The 24,676-nt window shown below is 35.0% G+C and overlaps 1 protein-coding gene across 1 annotated transcript in view; it reads right to left on the reverse strand.

The window, feature by feature from the left end:
• The window catches only part of LOC101895877 (calcitonin gene-related peptide type 1 receptor), a 264,742-nt gene that overhangs the window by 67,494 nt on the left and 172,572 nt on the right, over window positions 1–24,676 (reverse strand). The window contains 2 exon segments of the mRNA XM_011298341.3: window positions 14,178–14,288; window positions 16,038–16,721. Coding sequence (XP_011296643.3) covers window positions 14,178–14,288; window positions 16,038–16,251 — 325 coding nt within the window. The 5' untranslated portion in view covers window positions 16,252–16,721.

The following is a 24,676-nucleotide window of genomic DNA, read 5'->3' on the forward strand; positions in this document are numbered from 1 at the left end:
GCTCTAACGATAGCCACTTGTTGCCTTCCACTTGTTGAAAATTCTCGCCAAAATGCTTTTGGCAAATGCTTTGCTTATAACGAGCTGTCACTGGAATATTGTTAACAGCTTTTGAACGAGTGGCTTAGAAATGACTGAGTCTGAAGTTGGTTGCAGTTTTTTCATCTCACCCTGTATATCTGCTAAGCCCTTCGCACAATTTGTTATACTTGTATCTGTCATAATTTTGTCCATACCAATGTTTTTATCTGTATTAGGTGAAGTACGAAAATGGAATACTTTGGTCCGCTATATCTGGCACCTCACATACGTTTTAAGATTTTCTTAAAATTATCACATATCTCATGTAAAGTGAGAATCAACAATTTGAATAATCACAACAGAAGTCAAAATATATCTATCGACAAAACCGACAGATACTTTTTAATCTTTTTTAAATCCTTTAATAATATGAAGTTTTCCTCATATTGATGGTATTTATCCTAACCATTTCGAAACCGTTTCTCCTACAATTGAATCCCCTCACGTTTTGAAATACAAACTGCCAAACATTTAATAAACAAATTTGTATCACTTGCTACTGCTGTCAAACAGGTAATGTATAACACTTATTTGACGTGTCTTTAAAATTTCGACGACAAACAAACACAAAGTGATTCATCCTGTTTCTGTCCGGTGGTAGACTATGGAAAATGTCAGAGCTTCCGTTGATGTTACTGCTCCTACCCATTGGCCGCAAAATGTGGTTATAGTCAAATACAAGTGAGTTAACTGTGATTGCTACAAAGCTACACCATTTGATTATGTGTTGGTGTGTGCGAGTACGAGTGTGTGCGTGGCGTCTGTGTGCGTTCTAAAAACACGATGATGCCACACTATAGAGCTAGACGTCATTAATTTTTATGACACATCCGGGAGACGGATATGGAACGTGTTGATGTTTGCTTTCATGCTTTCTTTCTTTCAAACAAGTAACAACTCTACTCTGCATGGGCGAGCTATTTATGTGGGAGTGTGCGTGTGTGTGTGCAGTACTCATGTGAATGAACATGTGTATGAACTACTATCTGTGTTTACATTTGTGTTAGTGTATGCGGCAAACCTCTATATCCGCCACCATAATAGATATTTGTTTCCATGTTAGGAAAACTATCCATCCCTTTCATTTGCCCCATAACTTGACCGCATCCAAGCCAAAGGAGAAAAAACCACAGCAGGAGCCGCAAAAACAGCTTTAATTGCTGGCTTTTGTGTTGAAAGGGTCATATTAAAGTTTTTTTTTTTTTCTCTCTGATTTGATGCTCTTTTTGTGTGCCAAAGTTAACCAGCATTCGCAGTTCGGGTGTTTTCTCTCTGTGCATTCGGAATTTTATTTCATTGGAAAAGTTTTCTTTAATGCCACATTAAAAAAAAAAAAAAAAGAGTGAACAATTTTATGGTCGGTTGGTTGGTTGAATGAATGAATGTTTGCGTTCGGTTTAACTCAGTTTTCTTCGAGCTAATTAAAAATACATTTTATTTAATGTGTTTAATCGGAAAGAAAAATGCATGTAAAAATGTTCGTTAAACAGGGATCAATTAAAAACGTTTGTACTATTTTTAAAAATTTAAAATACCGAGGCAGATCCGAATCGTTCTAAACTATGATATCAAAAACCACCATATCACTTCATGATGTTCACTTTGAAGAAATCAGAAACCTCGCTCGCAAATCACCTGATTCATGATTTAAAAAACCAAATATACAAATGTCCGGTTGATTTTTCCATACCCTTAACTTTTGAACGATTTGAGATGTTGATGTTAAAGGGTATAATTTTATTGGGCTTATATCTTCCAAATTTGGATTTATTCTTGGAGGCAAAGTTTTCGCTATTGGCAAAAATATAAAAATCGTTGATGTTAAACTCCTTAGAATTTCTTAAATTAAAAGTCTACTATTTTCACCTAAAGGTCCAATTTTTTTGTTACAGATATCCTAAAATTATTCTTAAAAAAGAATAAAGTAATTTTTTCAGAGGTCCTACAGGTGAGATAAAAAACTGCAAAAAAGTCAAACACCATAATTTTTACATTTTTTTTTTAATTTTCTTAAATGAAAGCAAAAAAGGTCGGAAATAGCATCAAGTGTTAGAATAAGTTTAGATTTGTTCGGATTGGTCACCTTTGGCACGAATTATGGCCTTCAACTGGCCAATCAAAACGTCACACGCTGTCCGATGGTTGCTCTGCGGTATTTTGGTCCATTCCCGGCGAATCGCTTGCTTGAGGTGATCGACACTTTGGTATCTTTTAGTGCCAACCTTGCTTTCCAAAATACTCCAGACACAATAGTCCAACGGATTGATATCCGGAGATTTTGGTGGTCATTGTGCGGTGGAAATGAAGTGAGGAACCTCATTTTGTAAAATTTGTCTTGGGTGGCGGGTGCTGAGTGCGAATGTCCAAGGTCTGCGGCCAAAATATTTGCGTACCCAAGGTTTTAATACACCTTCCAGAATATTTTCGCGATAATAATCGGCATTTATTCTGATGGCACGGTCGATTAAAACGAGCGGAGAGCGACCATCGGCTGTTATGGCGGCCCACACCATCACCATGTCCGGCGCATGAGTTCTGGTGGCCAATCGAAGATGCACATTTAGTTTGCTTACAAACTGCTGGACAACGAATGTTTTCTCATCGCAGAAAACCAAATTCGGCACCACCACTTGCATACCAATGAAGCTCATAAATTAACATCCAATACCATTCAGACTTAGTACATCTCAATATTTCCATCAAGACAAAAAACTGTAATAAAGACGGTAGAGGTCGGACCATTTCCTCTGGTACCCCCTCACATAGGGTTTATGATTTGAAAAACAAAACGCTCAAAGAAAGCGAAATAAGCATTCAACTCTCTCTTTGAATTTCACACATGCCAACATTTTTGCTAACATAAGATCTCCTGTGAAGATGATATGTGTCTGCGAACCCCTTTTGGGACCTCCCCGACAAAGGGACACAATTTTCAATACTTTTATCTGTCATAAATTGCGAAACAAGTCAGCGATTCTTTACAACTTGCTATGTCTAAATGTTTCCCTCAACCAGAAAACTGAGATGAATATTGAATTTAAGATTTCACTTAAAATTGGATGAATGTTCGATATTCTTGTAATTTTGCTTGCCCATATTAATATTTATACCCTATACCACATAGTGGTAAGGGTATTATGTCTTTGTGCATTTGTTTGTAACAGGCAAAAGGAAACGAGATAGACCCATACTTCCTTTTGATGATCTGCATAGAATCACCTTCTGAGTTGATTTATTCATGTCAGTCCGTCTGTCCATGTATTCTTGTGAACAAAATGCATATATACTGTTCATCCGATTTGTTATATTTGTTACCCACAGCCGTAATATGCACTCAGTAACAACCATATTCGGGGAAATATATCAAATACAGCTCAGAAATATCTTTGCCAAATTTTAACGAGATCGGTTCTGATTTGGATATAGCTCCCATATATATCTTTATCCGATTTCAAATTAATTGTACACCAAATGTGCAATACAAGTCCGAATTAAAAATATATAAATGCTTTGGCATATTTAGTTCTTTGAACTTTAAATCATAATTATAATCATAGCGTGTTTATTATGCGGAGCTCTTCTTAATTAGCAAAGTGGTGTAGGGTATCATAAAGTCGGCCCCGCCTGACTTTAGAACTTTCTTTACTGGTTTTTTTCTGAATTAGATGAAGTATGAAAATGGAATACTTCGGTCGACCATATCTGGTATCCCACGCACATTTTAACATTTTCTTAAAATTATCACACATCTCATATAAAGATATTTATTTAGGTCCGATACCAAATGGCCAATATTGACCCGTTACTTCGGAACCTACTCCATAGAGGGTCAAGAGTTTGAATAATCATAACCGAAGTCAAAATATATTTAAATAATCGAACATTCGCTTTTACCGACAAATTTTAAAATAATATAATCTAATCTAAAAATAAGTGAATAGCAGGGTTTCTTACCTTATCCTTATCAAACGAACCCCATTACCAATTATTCTTGTTATTACAACGAATGCACTTTGAAACCAATTGCAATGTACAATTATAATCTCCATAAAATAATTTGCAAAGAAAAATAATCATAACTTTTGCAAATCCCTGCAGCCAATGACAAAATCCTTGCTCATTTTTTTTTTCAAAACTAAAAAACACAAACAACTAAATATTGGTTTATTTCTCGGCAAATATTGAATAACACCCAAAAACATTCATTTGAACTAAGTCGTCCCGCTCGTTCTTGATCCAAATTATTGTGGCAAATGGAATTGTTAAAGGAAATCCATGCAGCTTCCAAACAAATTGGAAACAACCGAGAAACTGAATTCCAACTTCGCCCCGATTATTTCCACTTGACGTGAAAACAATTCTGTTCCAGTTGTTGGGTGTTCAGTAAGGTCGGTCGGTGCCGCCCAAGGAGATGGCATTGTATCATGGCAAAAGTTTGCAGCACTTCTGTGGAACTTCGTCTTGGGTTAAAATCATTGTTTCGATCAAAGAGAAAAGCCAAACTTAACACCATCATTACATGGACAAAAGTAAAAGTGGAAAACTGTGAAAAGATAACAAAAAAGTTTGTTGGATGTTCTTTATTTTCGGTTACTGTCTGTTTTTTTTTTTTTTTTTTTTTTTTTGGGTTGTTTTTGCATTTCATTTTTTTTATTCTTTTGCCAAAAAGAACTTGGAAAATTTGATACTAACAAGTTTTGTTGAGATATATGTATGTACCAGGGTATGTACATTCACTTTGTTTGAAATTTAAAATTTATTTCGAGAATGACACAGTTCCGCAGCGCATAAAGTATGTAAATTGTGATAATGCCAGAAAAATATGAATGTGAGAAATTCTTTGGTTTATATTTTAAGAAAACAAGTAAATGTGCCATGAATTTCCAACAAAAGTTTGGAGGTAACCGAGACGAGGGAATCAAGGGATTGTTGTGACAAAGTTTAAAAATGAGTGACAAAATTTTAGATTTAATGATCTTACTTCATAGAAATTCAAAGAGGACTCCATTATTATGAACGAAATTCACGTCAGGACATTTAAAGTCCAAATTGCCATCTCCGTCTATCCGTCTGACTGGTTGTGCTAAAGCAATGAAACAAGATAAAAAGTATCAGCCGGTTTTGCCGACAGATGTATACCCTCAGTCAATGTTCGATTATCTGACTTCTGTTATGACTATTGGAATTATTGACCCTCTGTGGAGTAGGTTCCAAAGGAATAGGCCAATATTGTCAATTTCGTATCGGACCTAAATAAAAACAAGTAAAAGAGCTGTAAGTTCGGCCCGGCACTCCACCATTTGGAAAGAATTTAGCAATTTTCAAAAAAAATAAAATTCGTTAAAAATTCTGTTAAAATCTTAAAAATATCAAATGTAGCCGTCATAGTATACGACGTGAACATGCATAGGCAATTTTTGTCATAAGTCATTAAAATATTCCAATGCGAAACTTGAAAAAAAAAATCGGTGAATAATGTAGCTAAAATCATCAATATAGGGAGGTACTATTATATGGGGGCTACATCAAAATGTGGGGCTGCACACGCAAATTTTCTGCCTTAGGCTGCAGTATCCATTACGAACTTCAAATACCAAATTTTCCGTTGAATAATGTCGCTAAAATCATCAAAATACCGAATATCGGGAGGTATCTTTATATGGGGTCTATATGAAGACGTGGACCATAGGCTGTGGTATCCATTACGAACCTCAACTACAAAATTTGAAACAATTCCGGTAAATAATATTGGGAGATACCGTTATATGGGGACTATACCAAGGGCTGGACCTGCACAAACAATCTCCTGTCGTAGGCTGCAGTATCCATTACGAACTTCAAATACCAAATTTGAAAGAATTCCGGTGAATAATGTCGTTAAATCATCAAAATACCGAATATCGGGAGGTACCATTATATTGGGGCTATACGAAGACGTGGACCTGCATAGAAAATTTTCTTTCTTAAGCTGTAGTATCCATTACGAACGTCAACTACCAAATTTGAAAGAATTCCGGTGAAAAATGTAACTAAAATCATCAAAATACCGAAAATAGGCAGGTACCGTTATATGGGGGCTATACCAAAACGTGGACCTACATGGCCAAAAGGCCTGCAGACATAACATACATTTGAGTAAAATTTTATCAACCTACTTCAATTCGTTCGGAAGCTAGAGTGATTTTCAAGGACGAAGCAACGGACGGACATCGCTAAATTGACATAGATTTTTATGCTGTGGGGTCCAGAATGTATATTTCGAGGTGTTACAAACGGAATGACAAACTTAATATAGCATTCATACTATGATGGAGGGAATAATGATATAAATATTGTTCGGATACAATTTTTAGAATATGTTAAAAAAGTGTGTGAGGTACCAGATATAGTCGACCGAAGTATTCCATTTTCATACTTCATCTAATACAGATAAAAATATTGGTCTGGGCAAAATTTCAAGAAAATCGAACATTTATATCCAATTTTAAGCGAAATCCTGAATTCCACATTCATCTCAGGTTTCTGGTTCGGAGAAATATTTAGATATAGCAAGTTGTATAGAATCGCTGACTTGTTCCGCAAGTTATTATAGATAAAAACTGAAAATAGTGACCCTTTTTGTGTGAGGTTTGCAGATATATATCATCTTCACAACAGATCTTGTATTAGCAAAAATGTTCGTATGTGTAAAATTGGTGTTCTTTGAAGGTTTTGTTTTTTTTTTTTTTTTTTAAATTTTGAACGCTGTGTGGGGGATGTACCAGAATCTTTACCATCTTCACAACAGATCTTGTGTTGATGGAAATTTTGAGATGTACCAAAGCTGAATGAAATCGTATGTTAATTTTGCGTTTTATGAGCTTCACGGATATTCAAATTTTTGACCATTTGTGGGGAGGTACCAGAAAAAGTCGACCTATATATTCCATCTTCATATCAAATTTTGTATTAGTAGAAATAATGAGATAACTGAAATATGACGAGAACTGGATTTTTATTTCGGATTTTGTAATAGTTTTCGTCATTCAAAACTTTGACCCTTTGTGGGACAGGTACCAGAGGTAATGGTCCGATCTCTAACATTTTTATGACATATCTTGTGTCAATAAAAATATTGGGATGCACCAAGTCTGATTGGAATCCGATGTAAATTTCGGGTTTATTCAAAATTTCGTGGATTATGTCGGGGATATTCAAAATTTTGACCCTTTGTGGGGAGGTTACAGAAAGAGTGGACCAATATATTTTCCATTTTCACAACAGATCCTGGGTTAATAAAAATTTTGTGATATGTGTAATATGAGGAGAATCGGATGCTTATTTCGAATGTTATAATCGTTTTGGTTATTCAAAACTTCGATCGTTTGTGGGAAAGGTACCACAAATAATGGTCCGATCTCTAACATTTTTATGACATATCTTGTGTTGATAAAAAATATTGGGATGTACCACGTCTGAATGGAATACGATATAAATTCCGCGTTTTATGAGCTTCGTGGAAATTTAAATTTTTTACCCCTTGTGCGGGAGGTAACAGGAGAAGTGGACCTATACATTCCATCTTCACAGCACATCTTGTATTGGTAGAAATAATGGAATATGTAAAATATGAAGAGAATTGGATAATTATTTCGGATTTTGTAATCGTTTTGGTTATTCAAAATTTTGGGCCTTTGTGGGAGAGGTACCAGAAATAATGGTCTGATCTCCACCATATTTATAACAGATATTGTGTTGATGAACATATTGGAAAGTACCACGTCTGAATGGAACACGATGTAAATTCCGCGTTTTATAAGCTTTGAATATCCAATTTTTTTTTACCCTTTGTGGGGGAGGTACCAGAAGGAGCGAACCGATAAATTCCATCTTCACAGCATTGTATTGGTAGAAATAATGGTATGGGTGAAATATAAAGAGAACCGGATGCTAATTTCGGATTTTATAATCGTTTTGGTTATTCAAGCTGTTGACCCTTTGTGGGGGAGGTACCGGAAAGAATGGACCTATCTTTAAAATCTTTATGACAGATCGAGTGTTGATGAAAATATTGGGATGTACCAAGTCTGAATGGAATCCAATGTAAATTATGGGTTTTATGTGCTGCGTGGATATTAACAATGTTGACCCTTTTGTGGGAGACGTACCGGAAGGAGTGGACCGATGTATCCCATTTTCACACTAGACCTTGGGACAATAAAAACATTGTAATGTGTGTAATTTGAAGACAACCGTACTCTTTCATCACATTTTATAAGAATTAAAATTATTCAAAATTTTGACCCTTTGTGGGGGAGGTACTTGATTGAGTGGACCGATATTTTCGAACCTGACCTATCACTGATGCAAATATTAGGATTTGCAAATTTAAAGTAAAATCGAATTATCCTTTCTCTTTCTGTGCAGTAAAATATTTTCTTCATCGCATCAGATAGACAGACGGACGGACGTATATCGCTTGATCGACTCCAAATTTCTTGAAACGGATATGGTCCAAAGAAACCCATGGTCTAAAGCCGTTATCTCGAAGAGGCGCGATTTGGCCGAATCAAATGATATATACCATCTCCAGCCATATGGCTAGATATATACCATAATTTTAGTAAAATGTAAAATCAATATCCAATTTTCTCAAACTTAGGATATTACCATATTTCTGTTCATACTTTTAAGGTTTGACTCATTGTCCACTTCGTTCGGTAGCTTCCGATAATCTATCAAAATGAAAAAAAAAAACAAGTAAAAAAGCAGTAAGTTCGGCCGGGCCGAACTTTGAATACCCTTTGGAACGAATTAGAAAATATTCAAAAAAAAAATAAAATTCATTGAAAATTCTGTTAAAATCTTTAAAATACTTAATATCGGAAGGTGCCGATATATGGGGGGGATATACGCTATTGTGGACCTATATAGACAAATCTATGTCTGGGGGTAAAGTACTCACAAGGAACTCCTTGTGTGGATTTTCAAATAATTCCATTGGGAAATGTGGCTAAAATCCTCAAAATACCGAATATCGGGAGGTACAGTTATATGGGGATATACGATATCGTGGACCTATATAGACAATTCTTTTTGAGGGGGTAAAATGCCCACAAGGGACTCCTTTTGTGGAATTTCAGACAATTCCATTGAAAAATGTGGATAAATTATCAAAATACCAAATATCGGGGGTACCGTTATATGGGGGCTATACGATATCGTGGACCTATATAAATAATTCTCTGCGAGGTATAAAGTATCCACAAGAAACTCCTTGTGTGGCTTTTCAGACAATTCCGTTGAAAAATGTGGATAAAATCATCAAAATGCCGAATATCGGGGGGTACCGTTATATGGAGGCTATACGATATTGTGGACCTATATAGATAATTCTCTGCCGAGGTATAAAGTACCCACAAGGAATTACTTGTGTGGATTTTCAGACAATTCCATTGAAAATTGTGGCTAACATCATCAAAAAAACCGAATATCGGGGGTACCGTTATATGGGGGCTATACGATATCGTGGACCGATATGCCCCATCTTCGAACTTGACCTGTCTGCAGACAAAAGAGAGATCTGTGCAAAATTTTAGCTTCCTATCTTAATTCGTTTAGACTGTAGCGTGATTACAACAGACGGACAGACGGACGGACAGGGCTAAATCGTCTTAGAATTTTACGCTGCTCAAGAATATATATGCTTTGTTGGATCTAAAATGATTATTTCGATGAGTTACAAACGGAATGACGAACTTAATATACCCTCCATACTTCTTTTGGTGGAGGGTATAAAAAAAATAGGTCAATAGATATAAATTGAGCGGGTAAACCGTGAACCCGCTCAATTATATGCATTAACTTAAATTTTGATCGATTATCGAGTGGTGCCAGAAGAAGTGAACGGTTAGTCAAATCTTAATAGTACGAACAGAAATTAAAGCTTTGCACATCTCAGCTGTAGTCAAACAATACTCCAAGTTTATATATCTGTCGACTAAATGAAAGTATCAACCTTGTTGGCAATTATATTAAATATCTTGGACTTTTCTACCTTACCCACAGAGAATCACAATCTTTTTATTTAATTCCCACGTGACCCTCGGGGATATTTCCCAGAAAAAAGAATCCCTTAAAATGTGAATTATTTTAATTCCACAAAAATCTGATTTTCAAATTATTTTCCCCCAATTAAATACCACAATTTGGTTATTGTGGGAATATTGTTTTCTTTGCATTTGGTTAAGGACTCTAAACGGATCATAAAACCCCAGAATATAAAACACTTTATTTTTCAAAGCGAAATTCAATAACAATAAATGAACTGAAAAATTGATACAATTCAAATTATTTCAAAGAAATTTATTCAAAGGTATTTTGCCCCAGCGCCCGAAATGCACATCCTTTTCTTTATTTATTATTTTTTTTTTTTTGGTTCAAATTATCCTGCGGGATATTTTAAATGTTTCGACATCATTATGTCTTATTTTACAGGCTTTTGGCCCCTTTTTTCTGTAGCATTTGTTAATATCCTGTGGTGTGAGCCACAAACAGAAAAGAACAACAATAATTTGTGGCTTAAGTCTCAAAAAGGGAGGAAAACACAGAAAAAACGATAACTCAAGGAGGAACTCCCACATTCAAGTGTATTCCGGACAATTGTTGAATTCACTTCCATTTCGTCCATTTGAAATTGTTGCTTTTGGCCATAAATACAGAGAGAAGACATTTCGGTAATGTAATTTGTTGCCTTGGCCATTACCACTCCCCCACTCTAACATCCGCCCAATTCCATGGAATTGGTGGCCGGGATTTCCTTGTTGTGGTAGCTTCCAGGCTTCCTGCCTTTTTTGAGATGAGTCTCATTATAATGGTTGTTGCTGTTGCTTGCTTTGCTTTTAATGGTAAATTGCTGACCAATTCATTTCTTTGGCTAACAATGTTGAAACGTGGCTTTTTCTGGGTGTGCAGAAAACCAAGACGAAATCCACCCTCCCTGATTTCACCTCCCCTAAAGGCTCACACAGATAATTGTATTTATCTGGGTTGTAATAGATACCACTTTTGGGTATCCTTCCTGAGAAGGCACACATCACACTCAGAAAAAAATAAATAACTAAGCCATAATACCTTGAATTCTCGCTTCATTTCCACTTCGATTTGACAGAAGTAATTTAGGCCATATTGTTACCGGACCATTGCCTTTTTCCTGGCCTGTCTTTCACAACAAATCCTATTTGCGAATGTCATTTATCTGATGTGTAATTGAGTTATTAAAACAAATCGATTCGGTCCAAGGAATGGGGTTGTGTGAGAAGCACGGCTAAGCAATGGGCTTGTGATTTATTGATTTTGCGAAATTAAAAATGAATTGCAATAGGAAATTGAAAATATCTATAAACTTGGCAGGACAATTTGTGAGGTCTTAAGGTCAGCCAATGTAAATTTTAATAACCTTTAATATTATAACATAAGGTTCCTTAAGGTGTTTGGTTCCTGAAAGATTATTAATCAATTAAAACCAGTAAAGAAAGTCCTAAAGTCGGGCGGGGCCGACTTTTTGATATCCTACACCACATTGCTAGTTTAGTAGAGCTCCACGTAACAATTAAAAGTTTTAATGGGAGAATTCAATCATACACGCTATGATTATAATTATAATTTAAAGTTCAAATCTTTTAAATTCGGACTTGCATTGTCCATTTGGCGCAAAATTAATTTGAAATCTGATAAAGATATATAAGAGCTAAATCCAAATCGGAACCGATTTCGATAAAATTTGGCAAAAATATTTCTGAGCTGTATTTGATATATTTCCCTGAATATCGTTGTTACGGAGTGCATATTACGGCTGTGGCTAACAAATACTAGAAATCGGATGAACAATATATATGGGAGCTATTGCTATATCTGAACCGATCTTCACCAAATTTGGCATACTAGCTTCTGGACTCAATTCGGTCGTATATGCCAAATTTCATCCCATTTGGGCAAATATTAGACGTTTGGTGCACAATAAAAGGTAAATCGGACGAAGTTATATATGGGAGCTATATCCAAATCTGAACCGATCTCGATAAAATTCAGCAAAGGTATTTCTGAGCTGCATTTGATATATTTGCCCAAATATTGTTGTTACAGAGTGCATATTGCGGCTGCGGAGGACAAAAATAACAAATCGGATGAAACATATATATGGGAGCTATAGCTATATCTGAACCGATTTCAATCAAATTTGGCATACTAATTTTTAGGCGTAATCTGGTTGCATTCAAAAAAATTCCATACTATTCGGGCTTATATTACACGTTTGGTGCACAATAAAAATTAAATCGGACGAAGTTATATATGGAAGCTACATATATCTAAATTTTTACCAAATTTTATCTCAATGCATAAATCAACTCAGAAAGTGATTCTATGGAGATCCTCAAAAGTAAGTATGGGTCTATCTCGCTTCCTTCTCCATGTTACAAACAATGCAAAATGCTCTTACCACTATGTGGTGTAGGGTATAAAAATGTGTGTTTTTATACCCTTCACCATATAATTAAATTTGTGATACCGTTTGCAACATCTCGCAAAGTATACATATTCTTGATCAGCATAAATTTACCGATGTCTGTCCGTCTGTGGAAATCACACAGATAATGGTACCTCTCTATATTCGATATTTTGATGATTTTAGCGACTTTATTCGCCGGAATTGTTTGTAATTTCAGTTCCTTCCTAAGTTCCTATGGGTACTCCAGCCCATGATAGATAATTGTACAGGCCATTGAATAGCACCCATATGACCCCACCTCCCTGTATTCAGTATTGTTATGATTCGTAATGGGTACAACAGCCTATGACAAGAATTTGTGTATGCAGGTCCAAGTCTTCGTATTCGTATTTTGATGATTCAGCAACGTTATTCACCGGCATCGCTTCAAACTTGGTACTGGAACATACCAACTCCTTACATTCGTTATTTTCAGATTTTAGCAGTATTTCAACTGTTTTTTTTTTTTTTTTTTTTTTGGAAAATTTTGTGGAGAGTTTTCAAAGGACTTTTTTTCTGAGGACTTGTCCAGTCATAGACTTTTATATTTTAAGGCAAGTTTTTTGTAGGACAAGCAAGAGCTAGACCTGTGATCATTTACAATTATTCATTATGGGACTGGTATATTTTAGGACTAGCAGGGCTATTAACATGGAGCTTTTGAATATTTTATTAAGAACTTGTGTAATTAGAAGGAAGAAGTTTTATAAATAAAATAACTTTGAGATTATCTTTGTATAACTAGCAGAGCTACCCGAAAGCCTTTCCAGAAAACTATGTATCTTGGAATAAGGAAATATAAAAACTATGTTTATGATTATAATCGTAGCTTAATAAATATTTAAAATAGCTTGAATCAAGATTTTCCTTTAATTTTTGAAAGACTGGTAGAGCTATAATTTGAATTTCAATTTATAGAAAAACAAGTAAAAAAGGAGTAAGTAAGTTTTAATACCCTCCACCATTTAGAACGAATTAGGATATTTTCAAAAAAAAAATAATAATAAGATCCATTAAAAATTCTGTTAAAATCTTAAGAATACCGAATATCGGAAGGTTCCGATATATGGGTGATATACGATATTGTGGACCTATATAGACAAGTCTATTTCTGGGGATAAAGTACTTAAAAAGAACTCCTTGTGTAGAATTTCAGAAAATTCCATTGAAAAATGTGGCTAAAATCATCAAAATACCGAATATGGGTGGGCACCGTTGTATGGGGGCTATACGTTATCCCGGACCTATACAGATAATTCTGCTCCAGGGGATAAAGTTCTCACAAAGAACTTTTTGCTTGCACTTCATCGGAATTCTAGCTCATTCTGTTTGTCCAATACTAAATATTAAATTTGTAGTAAATTTTAGTACTATTCATACCCTCTTAATACGAATTTTTAAAAACCTAGACTTATTACCTACGCACCAAGTATGATCCTCGTGTAAATTGCCAAGATTATTGCATCAGCCGTTTCGTCTGGGCGATGATTCCCAGTCAGTCAGTGATTTCACTACTTTTTTTATATATATAGATTAAAATATTAACATAAACTATACGTGTATTACTCACTTGCTGGATCGAAGCCAACTATAAAGTCTGGACATCGTTCATATGCCGTCTTTCCAGCTGGGGTATCCGGCCAACAAAGCCAGCCATCAAATGTGCCTGGACAGTATTTTCCTGCAAGGTAACAAATGTCATGAGAAGAAAAAAATAAATTAGATTATATTTAAGTATTTGTAGAAGAAATGGTACAGGCTAGCGTATAGCCAAATAGGGTTACAACAATAGACCATGATTTTTTGCAATTTTTTGACAATTAACAATTTTCTAATATTTTATGTAAGTCTATAGATATAAAATATAAACGCTGTACTGTCCATGAAAAAAAAAGTGGAACCGAATAATGGTGCTGAATTTGAGAGAAGCTTTATTAGGAACTCCTGAATTATCTCTGGTAATTCTTATGGGTTTTCAAAATTAAACAAAGTCCTTAATATGGATATTTATAATTTTCTCATTTTTTTATACACTCAGCCATATGGCTACAGGGTGATAAAACAAAAACTGCAACAAAGTCCATAATTTTTACTTTTTTTTCAAATTTTATTGAATAAAAGCAAAAAATGTCGGAAATATCATTAAACCTCATTTTATGACCATTCTTCCGTGGTGCGTGCTGTGTGCGATGGTGCTGAGTCCTGTTGGAAAGTCTAAGGACTGCGGCCAAAATGTTTGCTTGCCAAAGGCTTTAATACACCCTCCAGAATATTTTCGCGATTATATCCGCCATTTATTCTGATGCCACGCTCGATTAATACGAGCGGAGAGCGACCATAGGCTGTTATTGCGGCCCACACCATCACCATGGCCGGCGCCTGAGTTCTGGTGGCCAACCAACCAACGAAGGTGTACATTTTCAGCTGACCTCTTTGGCAAGTAAACACGATAATTTTGTTTGTTTACAAACTGCTGGACAACGAATGGTTTCTCTTCGGAAAAAAACCCTAATTCGGCAGTTCACTACTTTCGGTCAAGCGAAGCAACTCTTTAGATCTTTTGATTCTATTCTCTTTCTTGCACTTTTTTGGAATTTCAAAGTCTCATTTTTCAATATTTTCCGAATGGAATATTGCGGTATGTTCAGCACAGGGACATGGGTTTCGATCAAGGTCCAAGCTCCGATTTGGTCCAAGCTTGGTTCATCGAAATATCATTATAAAACTTAGATCGACTTCGGAGATGGGCAATATCGGTCGCGATCTTCTGGTACCTCCCCAACTCAAACATATCTGCTCATTTCCCCCCCCCCCCCCCCAAAGGGTCAAAATTTTGAATATCCACGAAGTTCATAAAACAAAATTAATATCCGATTCCATTCAGACCTGTCACATCTCAATATTTCTATCAACACAAAATATGTTAAAAAGATGGTAGAGATCGGACTCTTTTTGATACCTTCCCCACAAAGGGTTAAAGTTGTGAATAACCCAAACGACCATAAAAGAAGCATCAGGTTCTCTTCTTATTTCACACATCCCATTGTTTCTTCCCACACAAGGTGTGCTGTGAAGATGGCGTATATCGGTACACTCCTTCTGGTACCTCACAAAGGGTCAACTTTTTGAATATCCATAAAGTTCATAAAAGTCGAAATTAAAATCCAATTCCATTCAGACTTGGCACATCTTAATATTTCCATCAATACCAAATCTGTTATAAAGATTTATTTAGGTCCGATACGAAATGGACAACATGGACCCATACCTTCGGAACATACTTCATAGAGGGTCAACAATTTGAAGAATCATAACAGAAGTCAAAATATATTTAAATCAACGAACATTGGCCGAGGGTATAGATCTGGCGACAAAAAATAATCCTTATCGAAGTCATATCATGCGCTATCGAGCAAACCCCTTGACCCACCTGTTTCATATTGTGTTGATGTGTGATTAAGTCGATCCCAACATTCAGTTCTCAGCTTTTCTATTGGATCCGGTTGTGGGTCTGTAATTTCGATATCGGCCTCATTCTCCACGGCACCACCATTATCACCATTTATCTCACCAATTTCAGTGGTTAGCAGAGTCATGCTACTCGCTTGCATTAGGGCGGAAGTATTGGGGCTAAATTTATTCATAACGGATGGCTGATAATCAGGCAAACATCAGAGTATTTCCGGTTAAGAGAATGCCTGATTATTAACAAGGATATTGGTTTGGAACATAAACTCATCCATAAGTTTATGATTTTTTTCTAAACTTTTTAACGAGTTGGTATATTTTTTTCTGGATTCTAGCCTCTTTAAATATTCATTTTGATGGGGCCTAGTGGCAAAGTGACGCTTTAATAGTCTTGTTTTTCTTCTATTTCTTTCTTTTCTCGCTTCCTCTCTTGGTGCGTATTAAAAAGGGATTTATGACATTATCCTTGGCCGTTGGCTTGTAATGTTGTGTGTTGATGAAGTTTTTCTTTTCCTTTGTTCAGCTAAAGCTCTTGTTTATTTTTGTATTATGCAAGGAGATTTTTAGTACGAGCTAATAAATAGGATACGCCAAGACACAAACGCGCGAACGCACACGAACACACACATCCACTGCTACACACAATCTGCAAGAAGTAAAATAGAGATATGTTAAAGCAAAAAGCAAGATATCAAGTAAGGAAAAAAATTCATTGAATAATGGGGGGGGAGGGAGGTGTAAGGATTCTAGCTAGGACAAGGGTATTTGAATGTGACACACTTAAGTAACCGGCCAGCAGAAACGTAAATGACAGTGTTGATAAGTAAAGTATTTCATGATACAGCAAGATTAGTAAAATGAAAATATATTTGCAAGGAGAATTTTGTAAGGATTTTGTATTATATCGCAAATCAATTTTGAAAAGGGGATGCTAAGATGGAAAAGACCAAACAAGTAAACGTGCAACTAGATAAAGCCACTTGATAGAGTAATACAGATATTATTATACCAATAATAAAGTTATGAAAATGCGTAATTATTATACTATTTGAAAATCTGGGTTAATTCCACTATTATAGCCCGGGATGTCCTTGAGAGAAATATTTTAAAAATAGAGGATATTTCTCTAAGGTTCTTTAAATAAAAAGAATCCACGATTATACCCTCAATGTCCTTGAAAAATAATATTTAAAACAAGTAAAAAACTGTAAGTTCGACCGGGCCGATCTTCCCTCCACAATTTGGAACGATTTTGGCAATTTTTCAAAAAAAATTAAATATTTAAAATTCCGCTAACAATCTTAAAAATACCGAATGTAGCTGTTATATTAGGTCTTATACGACGACGTGGACCTGCATAGGCAACCTTTGTCATAAACTATTACAATATTCAAATGCGAAACTTGAATAAAAAAAGTCGGTGAACTAAAATCATCAAAATTCCGAATATAGAGAGGTAACGTTATTTTGGGTCTATACGAAGACGTGGACTTGCACAGACAATTTTATGTCATAGGCTGTAGTATCCATTACGAACTCCAAACACCAAATTTGAAACGATTCTGGTAATAACTGTCGCTAAAATTATCAAAATTCCGATTATAGGGAGGTACCGATAAATGGGGGATATACGAAGACGTGGACGTCCACAGACAATTTTATGTCATAAGCAGTAGTACCCGTTACGAACTTCAATTACCAAATTTGAAACAATTCCGGGTAATAATGTCACTAAAATCATCAAAGTACCGAATATCGGGAGGTACCATTATATGGGGGCTATATGTAGACGTGGACCTGCATAAACAATTTTCTGCCATAGGCTGTAGCATCTATTACGAACATCAAATACCAAATTTGAAAGAATTCCTGTGAATATTGTTGTTAAAATCATCAAAATACCGAATATTGGAAGTCCTTTAAAAAATATTTAAAAAATCCACGCTTAGTGCTCTGGAAGTCCTTGAAAAACAATATTTAAAAAATCCACGCTTAGTGCTCTGGAAGTCCTTGAAAAACAATATTTAAAAAATCCACGCTTAATGCTCTGGAAGTCCTTGAAAAACAATATTTAAAAAATCCACGCTTAGTGCTCTGGAAGTCCTTGAAAAACAATATTTAAAAAATCCACGCTTAGTGCTCTGGAAGTCCTTGAAAAACAATATTTAAAAAATCCACGCTTAGTGCTCTGGAAGTCCTTGAAAAACAATATTTAAAATATCCTCGATCGGTGCTCTGGAAATCCTTGAAAAATAATATTTAAATAATCCACGCTTAGTGCTCTGGAAGTCCTTGAAAAACAATATTTAAAAAATACACGTTTAGTGCTCTGGAAGTCCTTGAAAAACAATATTTAAAATATCCTCGATCGGTGCTCTGGAAATCCTTGAAAAATAATATTTAAATAATCCACGCTTAGTGCTCTGGAAGTCCTTGAAAAACAATATTTAAAAAATCCACGCTTAGTGCTCTGGAAGTCCTTGAAAAACAATATTTAAAATATCCTCGATCGGTGCTCTGGAAATCCTTGAAAAACAATATTTAAAAAATCCACGCTTAGTGCTCTGGAAGTCCTTGAAAAACAATATTTAAAAAATCCACGCTTAGTGCTCTGGAAGTCCTTGAAAAACAATATTTAAAAAAATCCACGCTTAGTGCTCTGGAAGTCCTTGAAAAACAATATTTAAAAAATCCACGCTTAGTGCTCTGGAAGTCCTTGAAAAACAATATTTAAAAAATCCACGCTTAGTGCTCTGGAAGTCCTTGAAAAACAATATTTAAAAAATCCACGCTTAGTGCTCTGGAAGTCCTTGAAAAACAATATTTAAAAAATCCACGCTTAGTGCTCTGGAAGTCCTTGAAAACAATATTTAAAAAATCCACGCTTAGTGCTCTGGAAGTCCTTGAAAAACAATATTTAAAAAATCCACGCTTAGTGCTCTGGAAGTCCTTGAAAAACAATATTTAAAAAATCCACGCTTAGTGCTCTGGAAGTCCTTGAAAAACAATATTTAAAAAATCCACGCTTAGTGCTCTGGAAGTCCTTGAAAAACAATATTTAAAAAATCCACGCTTAGTGCTCTGGAAGTCCTTGAAAAACAATATTTAAAAAATCCACGCTTAGTGCTCTGGAAGTCCTTGAAAAACAATATTTAAAAAATCCACGCTTAGTGCTCTGGAAGTCCTTGAAAAACAATATTTAAAAAATCCACGCTTAGTGCTCTGGAAGTCCTTGAAAAACAATATTTAAAAAATCCACGCTTAGTGCTCTGGAAGTCCTTGAAAAACAATATTTAAAAAATCCACGCTTAGTGCTCTGGAAGTCCTTGAAAAACAATATTTAAAAAATCCACGCTTAGTGCTCTGGAAGTCCTTGAAAAACAATATTTATAAAATCCACGCTTAGTGCTCTGGAAGTCCTTGAAAAACAATATTTAAAAAATCCACGTTTAGTGCTCTGGAAGTCCTTGAAAAACAATATTTAAAAAATCCACGCTTAGTGCTCTGGAAGTCCTTGAAAAACAATATTTAAAAAATCCACGCTTAGTGCTCTGGAAGTCCTTTAAAAAATATTTTAAAAATCCACGCTTAGTGCTCTGGAAGTCCTTTAAAAAATATTTTAAAAATCCACGCTTAGAGCTCCGGAAGTCCTTGGAAAATAATGTTTAAAAAATCCACGCTTAGTGCTCTGGAAGTCCTTTAAAAAATATTTTAAAAATACACGCTTAGTGCTCTGGAAGTCCTTTAAAAAATATTTTAAAAATCCACGCTTAGTGCTCTGGAAGTCCTTTAAAAAATATTTTAAAAATCCACGCTTAGTGCTCTGGAAGTCCTTTAAAAAATATTTTAAAAATCCACGCTTAGTGCTCTGGAAGTCCTTTAAAAAATATTTTAAAAATCCACGCTTAGTGCTCTGGAAGTCCTTTAAAAAATATTTTAAAAATCCACGCTTAGTGCTCTGGAAGTTCTTTAAAAAATATTTTAAAAATCCACGCTTAGTGCTCTGGAAGTCCTTTAAAAAATATTTTAAAAATCCACGCTTAGTGCTCTGGAAGTCCTTTAAAAAATATTTTAAAAATCCACGCTTAGAGCTCCGGAAGTCCTTGGAAAATAATGTTTAAAAAATCCACGCTTAGTGCTCTGGAAGTCCTTTAAAAAATATTTTAAAAATCCACGCTTAGAGCTCTGGAAGTCCTTTAAAAAATGTTTAAAAAATCCACGCTTAGTGCTCTGGAAGTCCTTTAAAAAATATTTTAAAAATCCACGCTTAGAGCTCTGGAAGTCCTTTAAAAAATGTTTAAAAAATCCACGCTTAGTGCCCTGGAAGTCCTTTAAAACTAATATTTAAAAACTCCACGCTTAGTGCTCTGGAAGTCCTTTAAAAAATATTTAAAAAATCCACGCTTAGTGCTCTGGAAGTCCTTTAAAAAATATTTTAAAAATCCACGCTTAGAGCTCCGGAAGTCCTTGGAAAATAATGTTTAAAAAATCCACGCTTAGTGCTCTGGAAGTCCTTTAAAAAATATTTAAAAAATCCACGCTTAGTGCTCTGGAAGTCCTTTAAAAAACATTTAAAAACTCCACGCTTAGTGCTCTGGAAGTCCTTGAAAAATAATATTTAAAAAATCCACGCTTAATGCTCTGGAAGTCCTTGAAAAATAATATTTAAAAAATCCACGCTTATTGCTATGGAGGTCCTTGAAAAAGAATATTTAAAGCTTCCACGCTTAGTGCTCTGGAAGTCTTTGGAAAAATAATAACTAAAAAATCCACTCTTAGTGCTCTGGTAGTTAATGCTCTGGAAGTCCTTGAAAAATAATATTTAAAAACTCCACGCTTAGTGCTCTGGAAGTCATTTAAAAAATATTTAAAAAATCCACGCTTAGTGCTCTGGAAGTCCTTTAAAAAATATTTAAAAAATCCACCCTTAGTGCTCTGGAAGTCCTTTAAAAAATATTTAAAAACTCCACGCTTAGTGCTCTGGAAGTCATTTAAAAAATATTTAAAAAATCCACGCTTAGTGCTCTGGAAGTCCTTTAAAAAATATTTAAAAAATCCACCCTTAGTGCTCTGGAAGTCCTTTAAAAAATATTTAAAAACTCCACGCTTAGTGCTCTGGAAGTCCTTTAAAAAATATTTTAAAAATCCACGCTTAGTGCTCTGGAAGTCCTTTAAAAAATATTTTAAAAATCCACGCTTAGTGCTCTGGAAGTCCTTTAAAAAATATTTTAAAAATCCACGCTTAGTGCTCTGGAAGTCCTTTAAAAAATATTTTAAAAATCCACGCTTAGTGCTCTGGAAGTCCTTTAAAAAATATTTTAAAAATCCACGCTTAGTGCTCTGGAAGTCCTTTAAAAAATATTTTAAAAATCCACGCTTAGTGCTCTGGAAGTCCTTTAAAAAATATTTAAAAACTCCACGCTTAGTGCTCTGGAAGTCCTTTAAAAAATATTTTAAAAATCCACGCTTAGTGCTCTGGAAGTCCTTTAAAAAATATTTTAAAAATCCACGCTTAGTGCTCTGGAAGTCCTTTAAAAAATATTTTAAAAATACACGCTTAGTGCTCTGGAAGTCCTTTAAAAAATATTTTAAAAATCCACGCTTAGTGCTCTGGAAGTCCTTTAAAAAATATTTTAAAAATCCACGCTTAGTGCTCTGGAAGTCCTTTAAAAAATATTTTAAAAATACACGCTTAGTGCTCTGGAAGTCCTTTAAAAAATATTTTAAAAATCCACGCTTAGTGCTCTGGAAGTCCTTTAAAAAATATTTTAAAAATCCACGCTTAGTGCTCTGGAAGTCCTTTAAAAAATATTTTAAAAATCCACGCTTAGTGCTCTGGAAGTTCTTTAAAAAATATTTTAAAAATCCACGCTTAGTGCTCTGGAAGTCCTTTAAAAAATATTTTAAAAATCCACGCTTAGTGCTCTGGAAGTCCTTTAAAAAATATTTTAAAAATCCACGCTTAGTGCTCTGGAAGTTCTTTAAAAAATATTTTAAAAATCCACGCTTAGTGCTCTGGAAGTCCTTTAAAAAATATTTTAAAAATCCACGCTTAGTGCTCTGGAAGTCCTTTAAAAAATGTTTAAAAAATCCACGCTTAGTGCCCTGGAAGTCCTTTAAAACTAATATTTAAAAAATCCACGCTTAATGCTCTGGAAGTCCTTGAAAAGTAATATTTAAAAAATCCACGCTTAGTGCTCTGGAAGTCCTTTAAAAAATGTTTAAAAAATCCACGCTTAGTGCCCTGGAAGTCCTTTAAAACTAATATTAAAAAAATCCACGCTTAATGCTCTGGAAGTCCTTGAAAAGTAATATTTAAAAAATCCACGCTTAATGCTCTGGAAGTCCTTGAAAAGTAATATTTAAAAAATCCACGCTTAGAGCTCCGGAGGTCCTTGAAAAATAATATTTAAAACTTCCACGCTTATTGCTATGGAGGTCCTTGAAAAAGAATATTTAAAACTTCCACGCTTAGTGCTCTGGAAGTCTTTGGAAAAATAATAACTAAAAAATCCACTCTTAGTGCTCTGGTAGTCCTTGAAAAAAATTATATTTAATTAATCCTTGATTGGTGCTCTGAAAGTCCTTGAAAAATAATATTTAAAAAATCCACGCTTCGTGCTCTCGAAGTCCTTGAAAAATAATATTTAAAAAATTCACGCTTAGTGCTGTCGAAGTCCTTGAAAAATAATGTTTAAAAAAATTCACGCGTAGTCCTTCACAAATAACATTTAAAAAATCCTTTTGGAATAGTATTTTATAAATATTCCTTTTAATTCATACTTTTACGCTCTCCCTCTCTCTCTCTCTCTCTTTCTTTCTGTCTTCATTAATGTTAACAGACATCTCCATATTTAATGATCATCCTCGCTGAAATCACTTCAATGTCCATGTCTAGTGCAATTTGATTTTGGAGATATCGCAAACCTTAATCCTCTTCTTAGTGTCACTCCAGCCCATTAGGGGTACACACATGCCCATTATGATGTTGACATTTGGAAGCACTTAGCGCTCTGCGGTAATTGCCATGTTATGTTTAAACTCGAAATGTTCAAGCTAGAGTGTTGACACTGACACTAGAGGATTATCATATGAAGTGATTGGGCGCCACACCTCCATTACTCGCAGCAAATCACATTAGTGATTTTCTACTGAGTTGCTGGCTGACTGCCATGTGCATCCATTACCTCCATCATGCTACGTAGCCACATCGTTAGGTGACAACGACAAGGGTTATTGAACACCATCATTGTCCGGAGTGCACTTCACTGGCAGAGCTGCTGATTTCGTCGCAATCTCATTAAAATCTTCAGCAATGTCATGTGTATGGACTTTTAATGAGGCGATAAAGTGACATTACTGACAGATTAGAAGTGGAGATATCAGACTTCAGTTTATATTGAAAAAAATACCTCATTTTATCTAGAGGAACATTCTGAAGTCGCAGCTTATATTCAGACTCTCTTATGGCATTTATGGGATAAAGGCAACGTTTTTTTGAATGTTTTGCTTGTTTTTTTTTTCTCAAAATTTCTAGAACTGTCGTCCTTTTTTGAAAATTTATCTACTAGCTTATTTTTAGATATTTCATATACCACCAAAAAAGTTCTACTCCTTTAACTCGTGAATGACATGTGTCACGTTGTGATATCGAATATGAAATTCGTGTGGTATGGTTCTTTTTTTGCCAACACGTCCGATTAACAAACCCTTCGCCCTGGAGTCAGATACCAACGTGCCACTGTCAAAAGAATGCGGTGGGGCTGTCCACACCACCTTCCGCACAGTTACAAAATGACACTGCATTTTTTTTTAGCCGTTTACTGCCAATTCTCCATACAATGTCCAAAGTGGAGTGTTAAAGAGCGTTTTAACAGAAATCGAATAAAAAATGTTGCTGGTTTCTCCAATGGCATCCATGTGCGTTGGGGGCAGGGAAAAAGAGTGAGCAAATGTGCCAAAGAAGCATAAGCAACTGGGGAATAAAAAAATCTCAAAAAAAACTGTCGTTTATCCTGTGACACGTGCGAAACATAAAACTACTCATGCTGTCAAAAGCAGGAAAAAAAATGCAACCAACCACTAACTACCATCAGCACATAGCTCACGCAGGAACCCGTAGGCACACACACATTGTAATAGGGACACAATACATACATTAAACAAATCGTGTAAGAGAATGCTATGAGCGGCAAGATCGACCTTCAGTGTGTATTCAGTAGAAAATGCATTCTTAAAAAACCTTGAAAATTCTACGCCATAACTTTGAAAGTGGTTGAAGCATAATAATAAAAAAATATCACGCTTAGTTCTCTGGAGTCCTTAAAAACTAATATTTAAAATAAAAAAATACAGGCATAGTGCTCTGGAACTCCTTGAAAAATGATATTTAAAAAAATACAGGCATAGTGCTCTGGAAGTCCTTGAAAAATAATATTTAAAAAATCCACACGTAGTGCTCTGAAAGTCCTTGAAAAATAATTTTAATGTCCACGCTTATTGATATGTAAGTCCTAGCAAATAAGATTTAAAAAGTCCTTGGAAGTCCTTGAAAAGTAATATTCAAAAAATCCACTTAAAATAATATTAAAAAAATCCTCG

Source organism: Musca domestica, unplaced genomic scaffold (assembly GCF_030504385.1).
Source record: "Musca domestica strain aabys unplaced genomic scaffold, Musca_domestica.polishedcontigs.V.1.1 8, whole genome shotgun sequence".
NCBI classification, from domain to species: Eukaryota; Metazoa; Arthropoda; class Insecta; order Diptera; family Muscidae; genus Musca; species Musca domestica.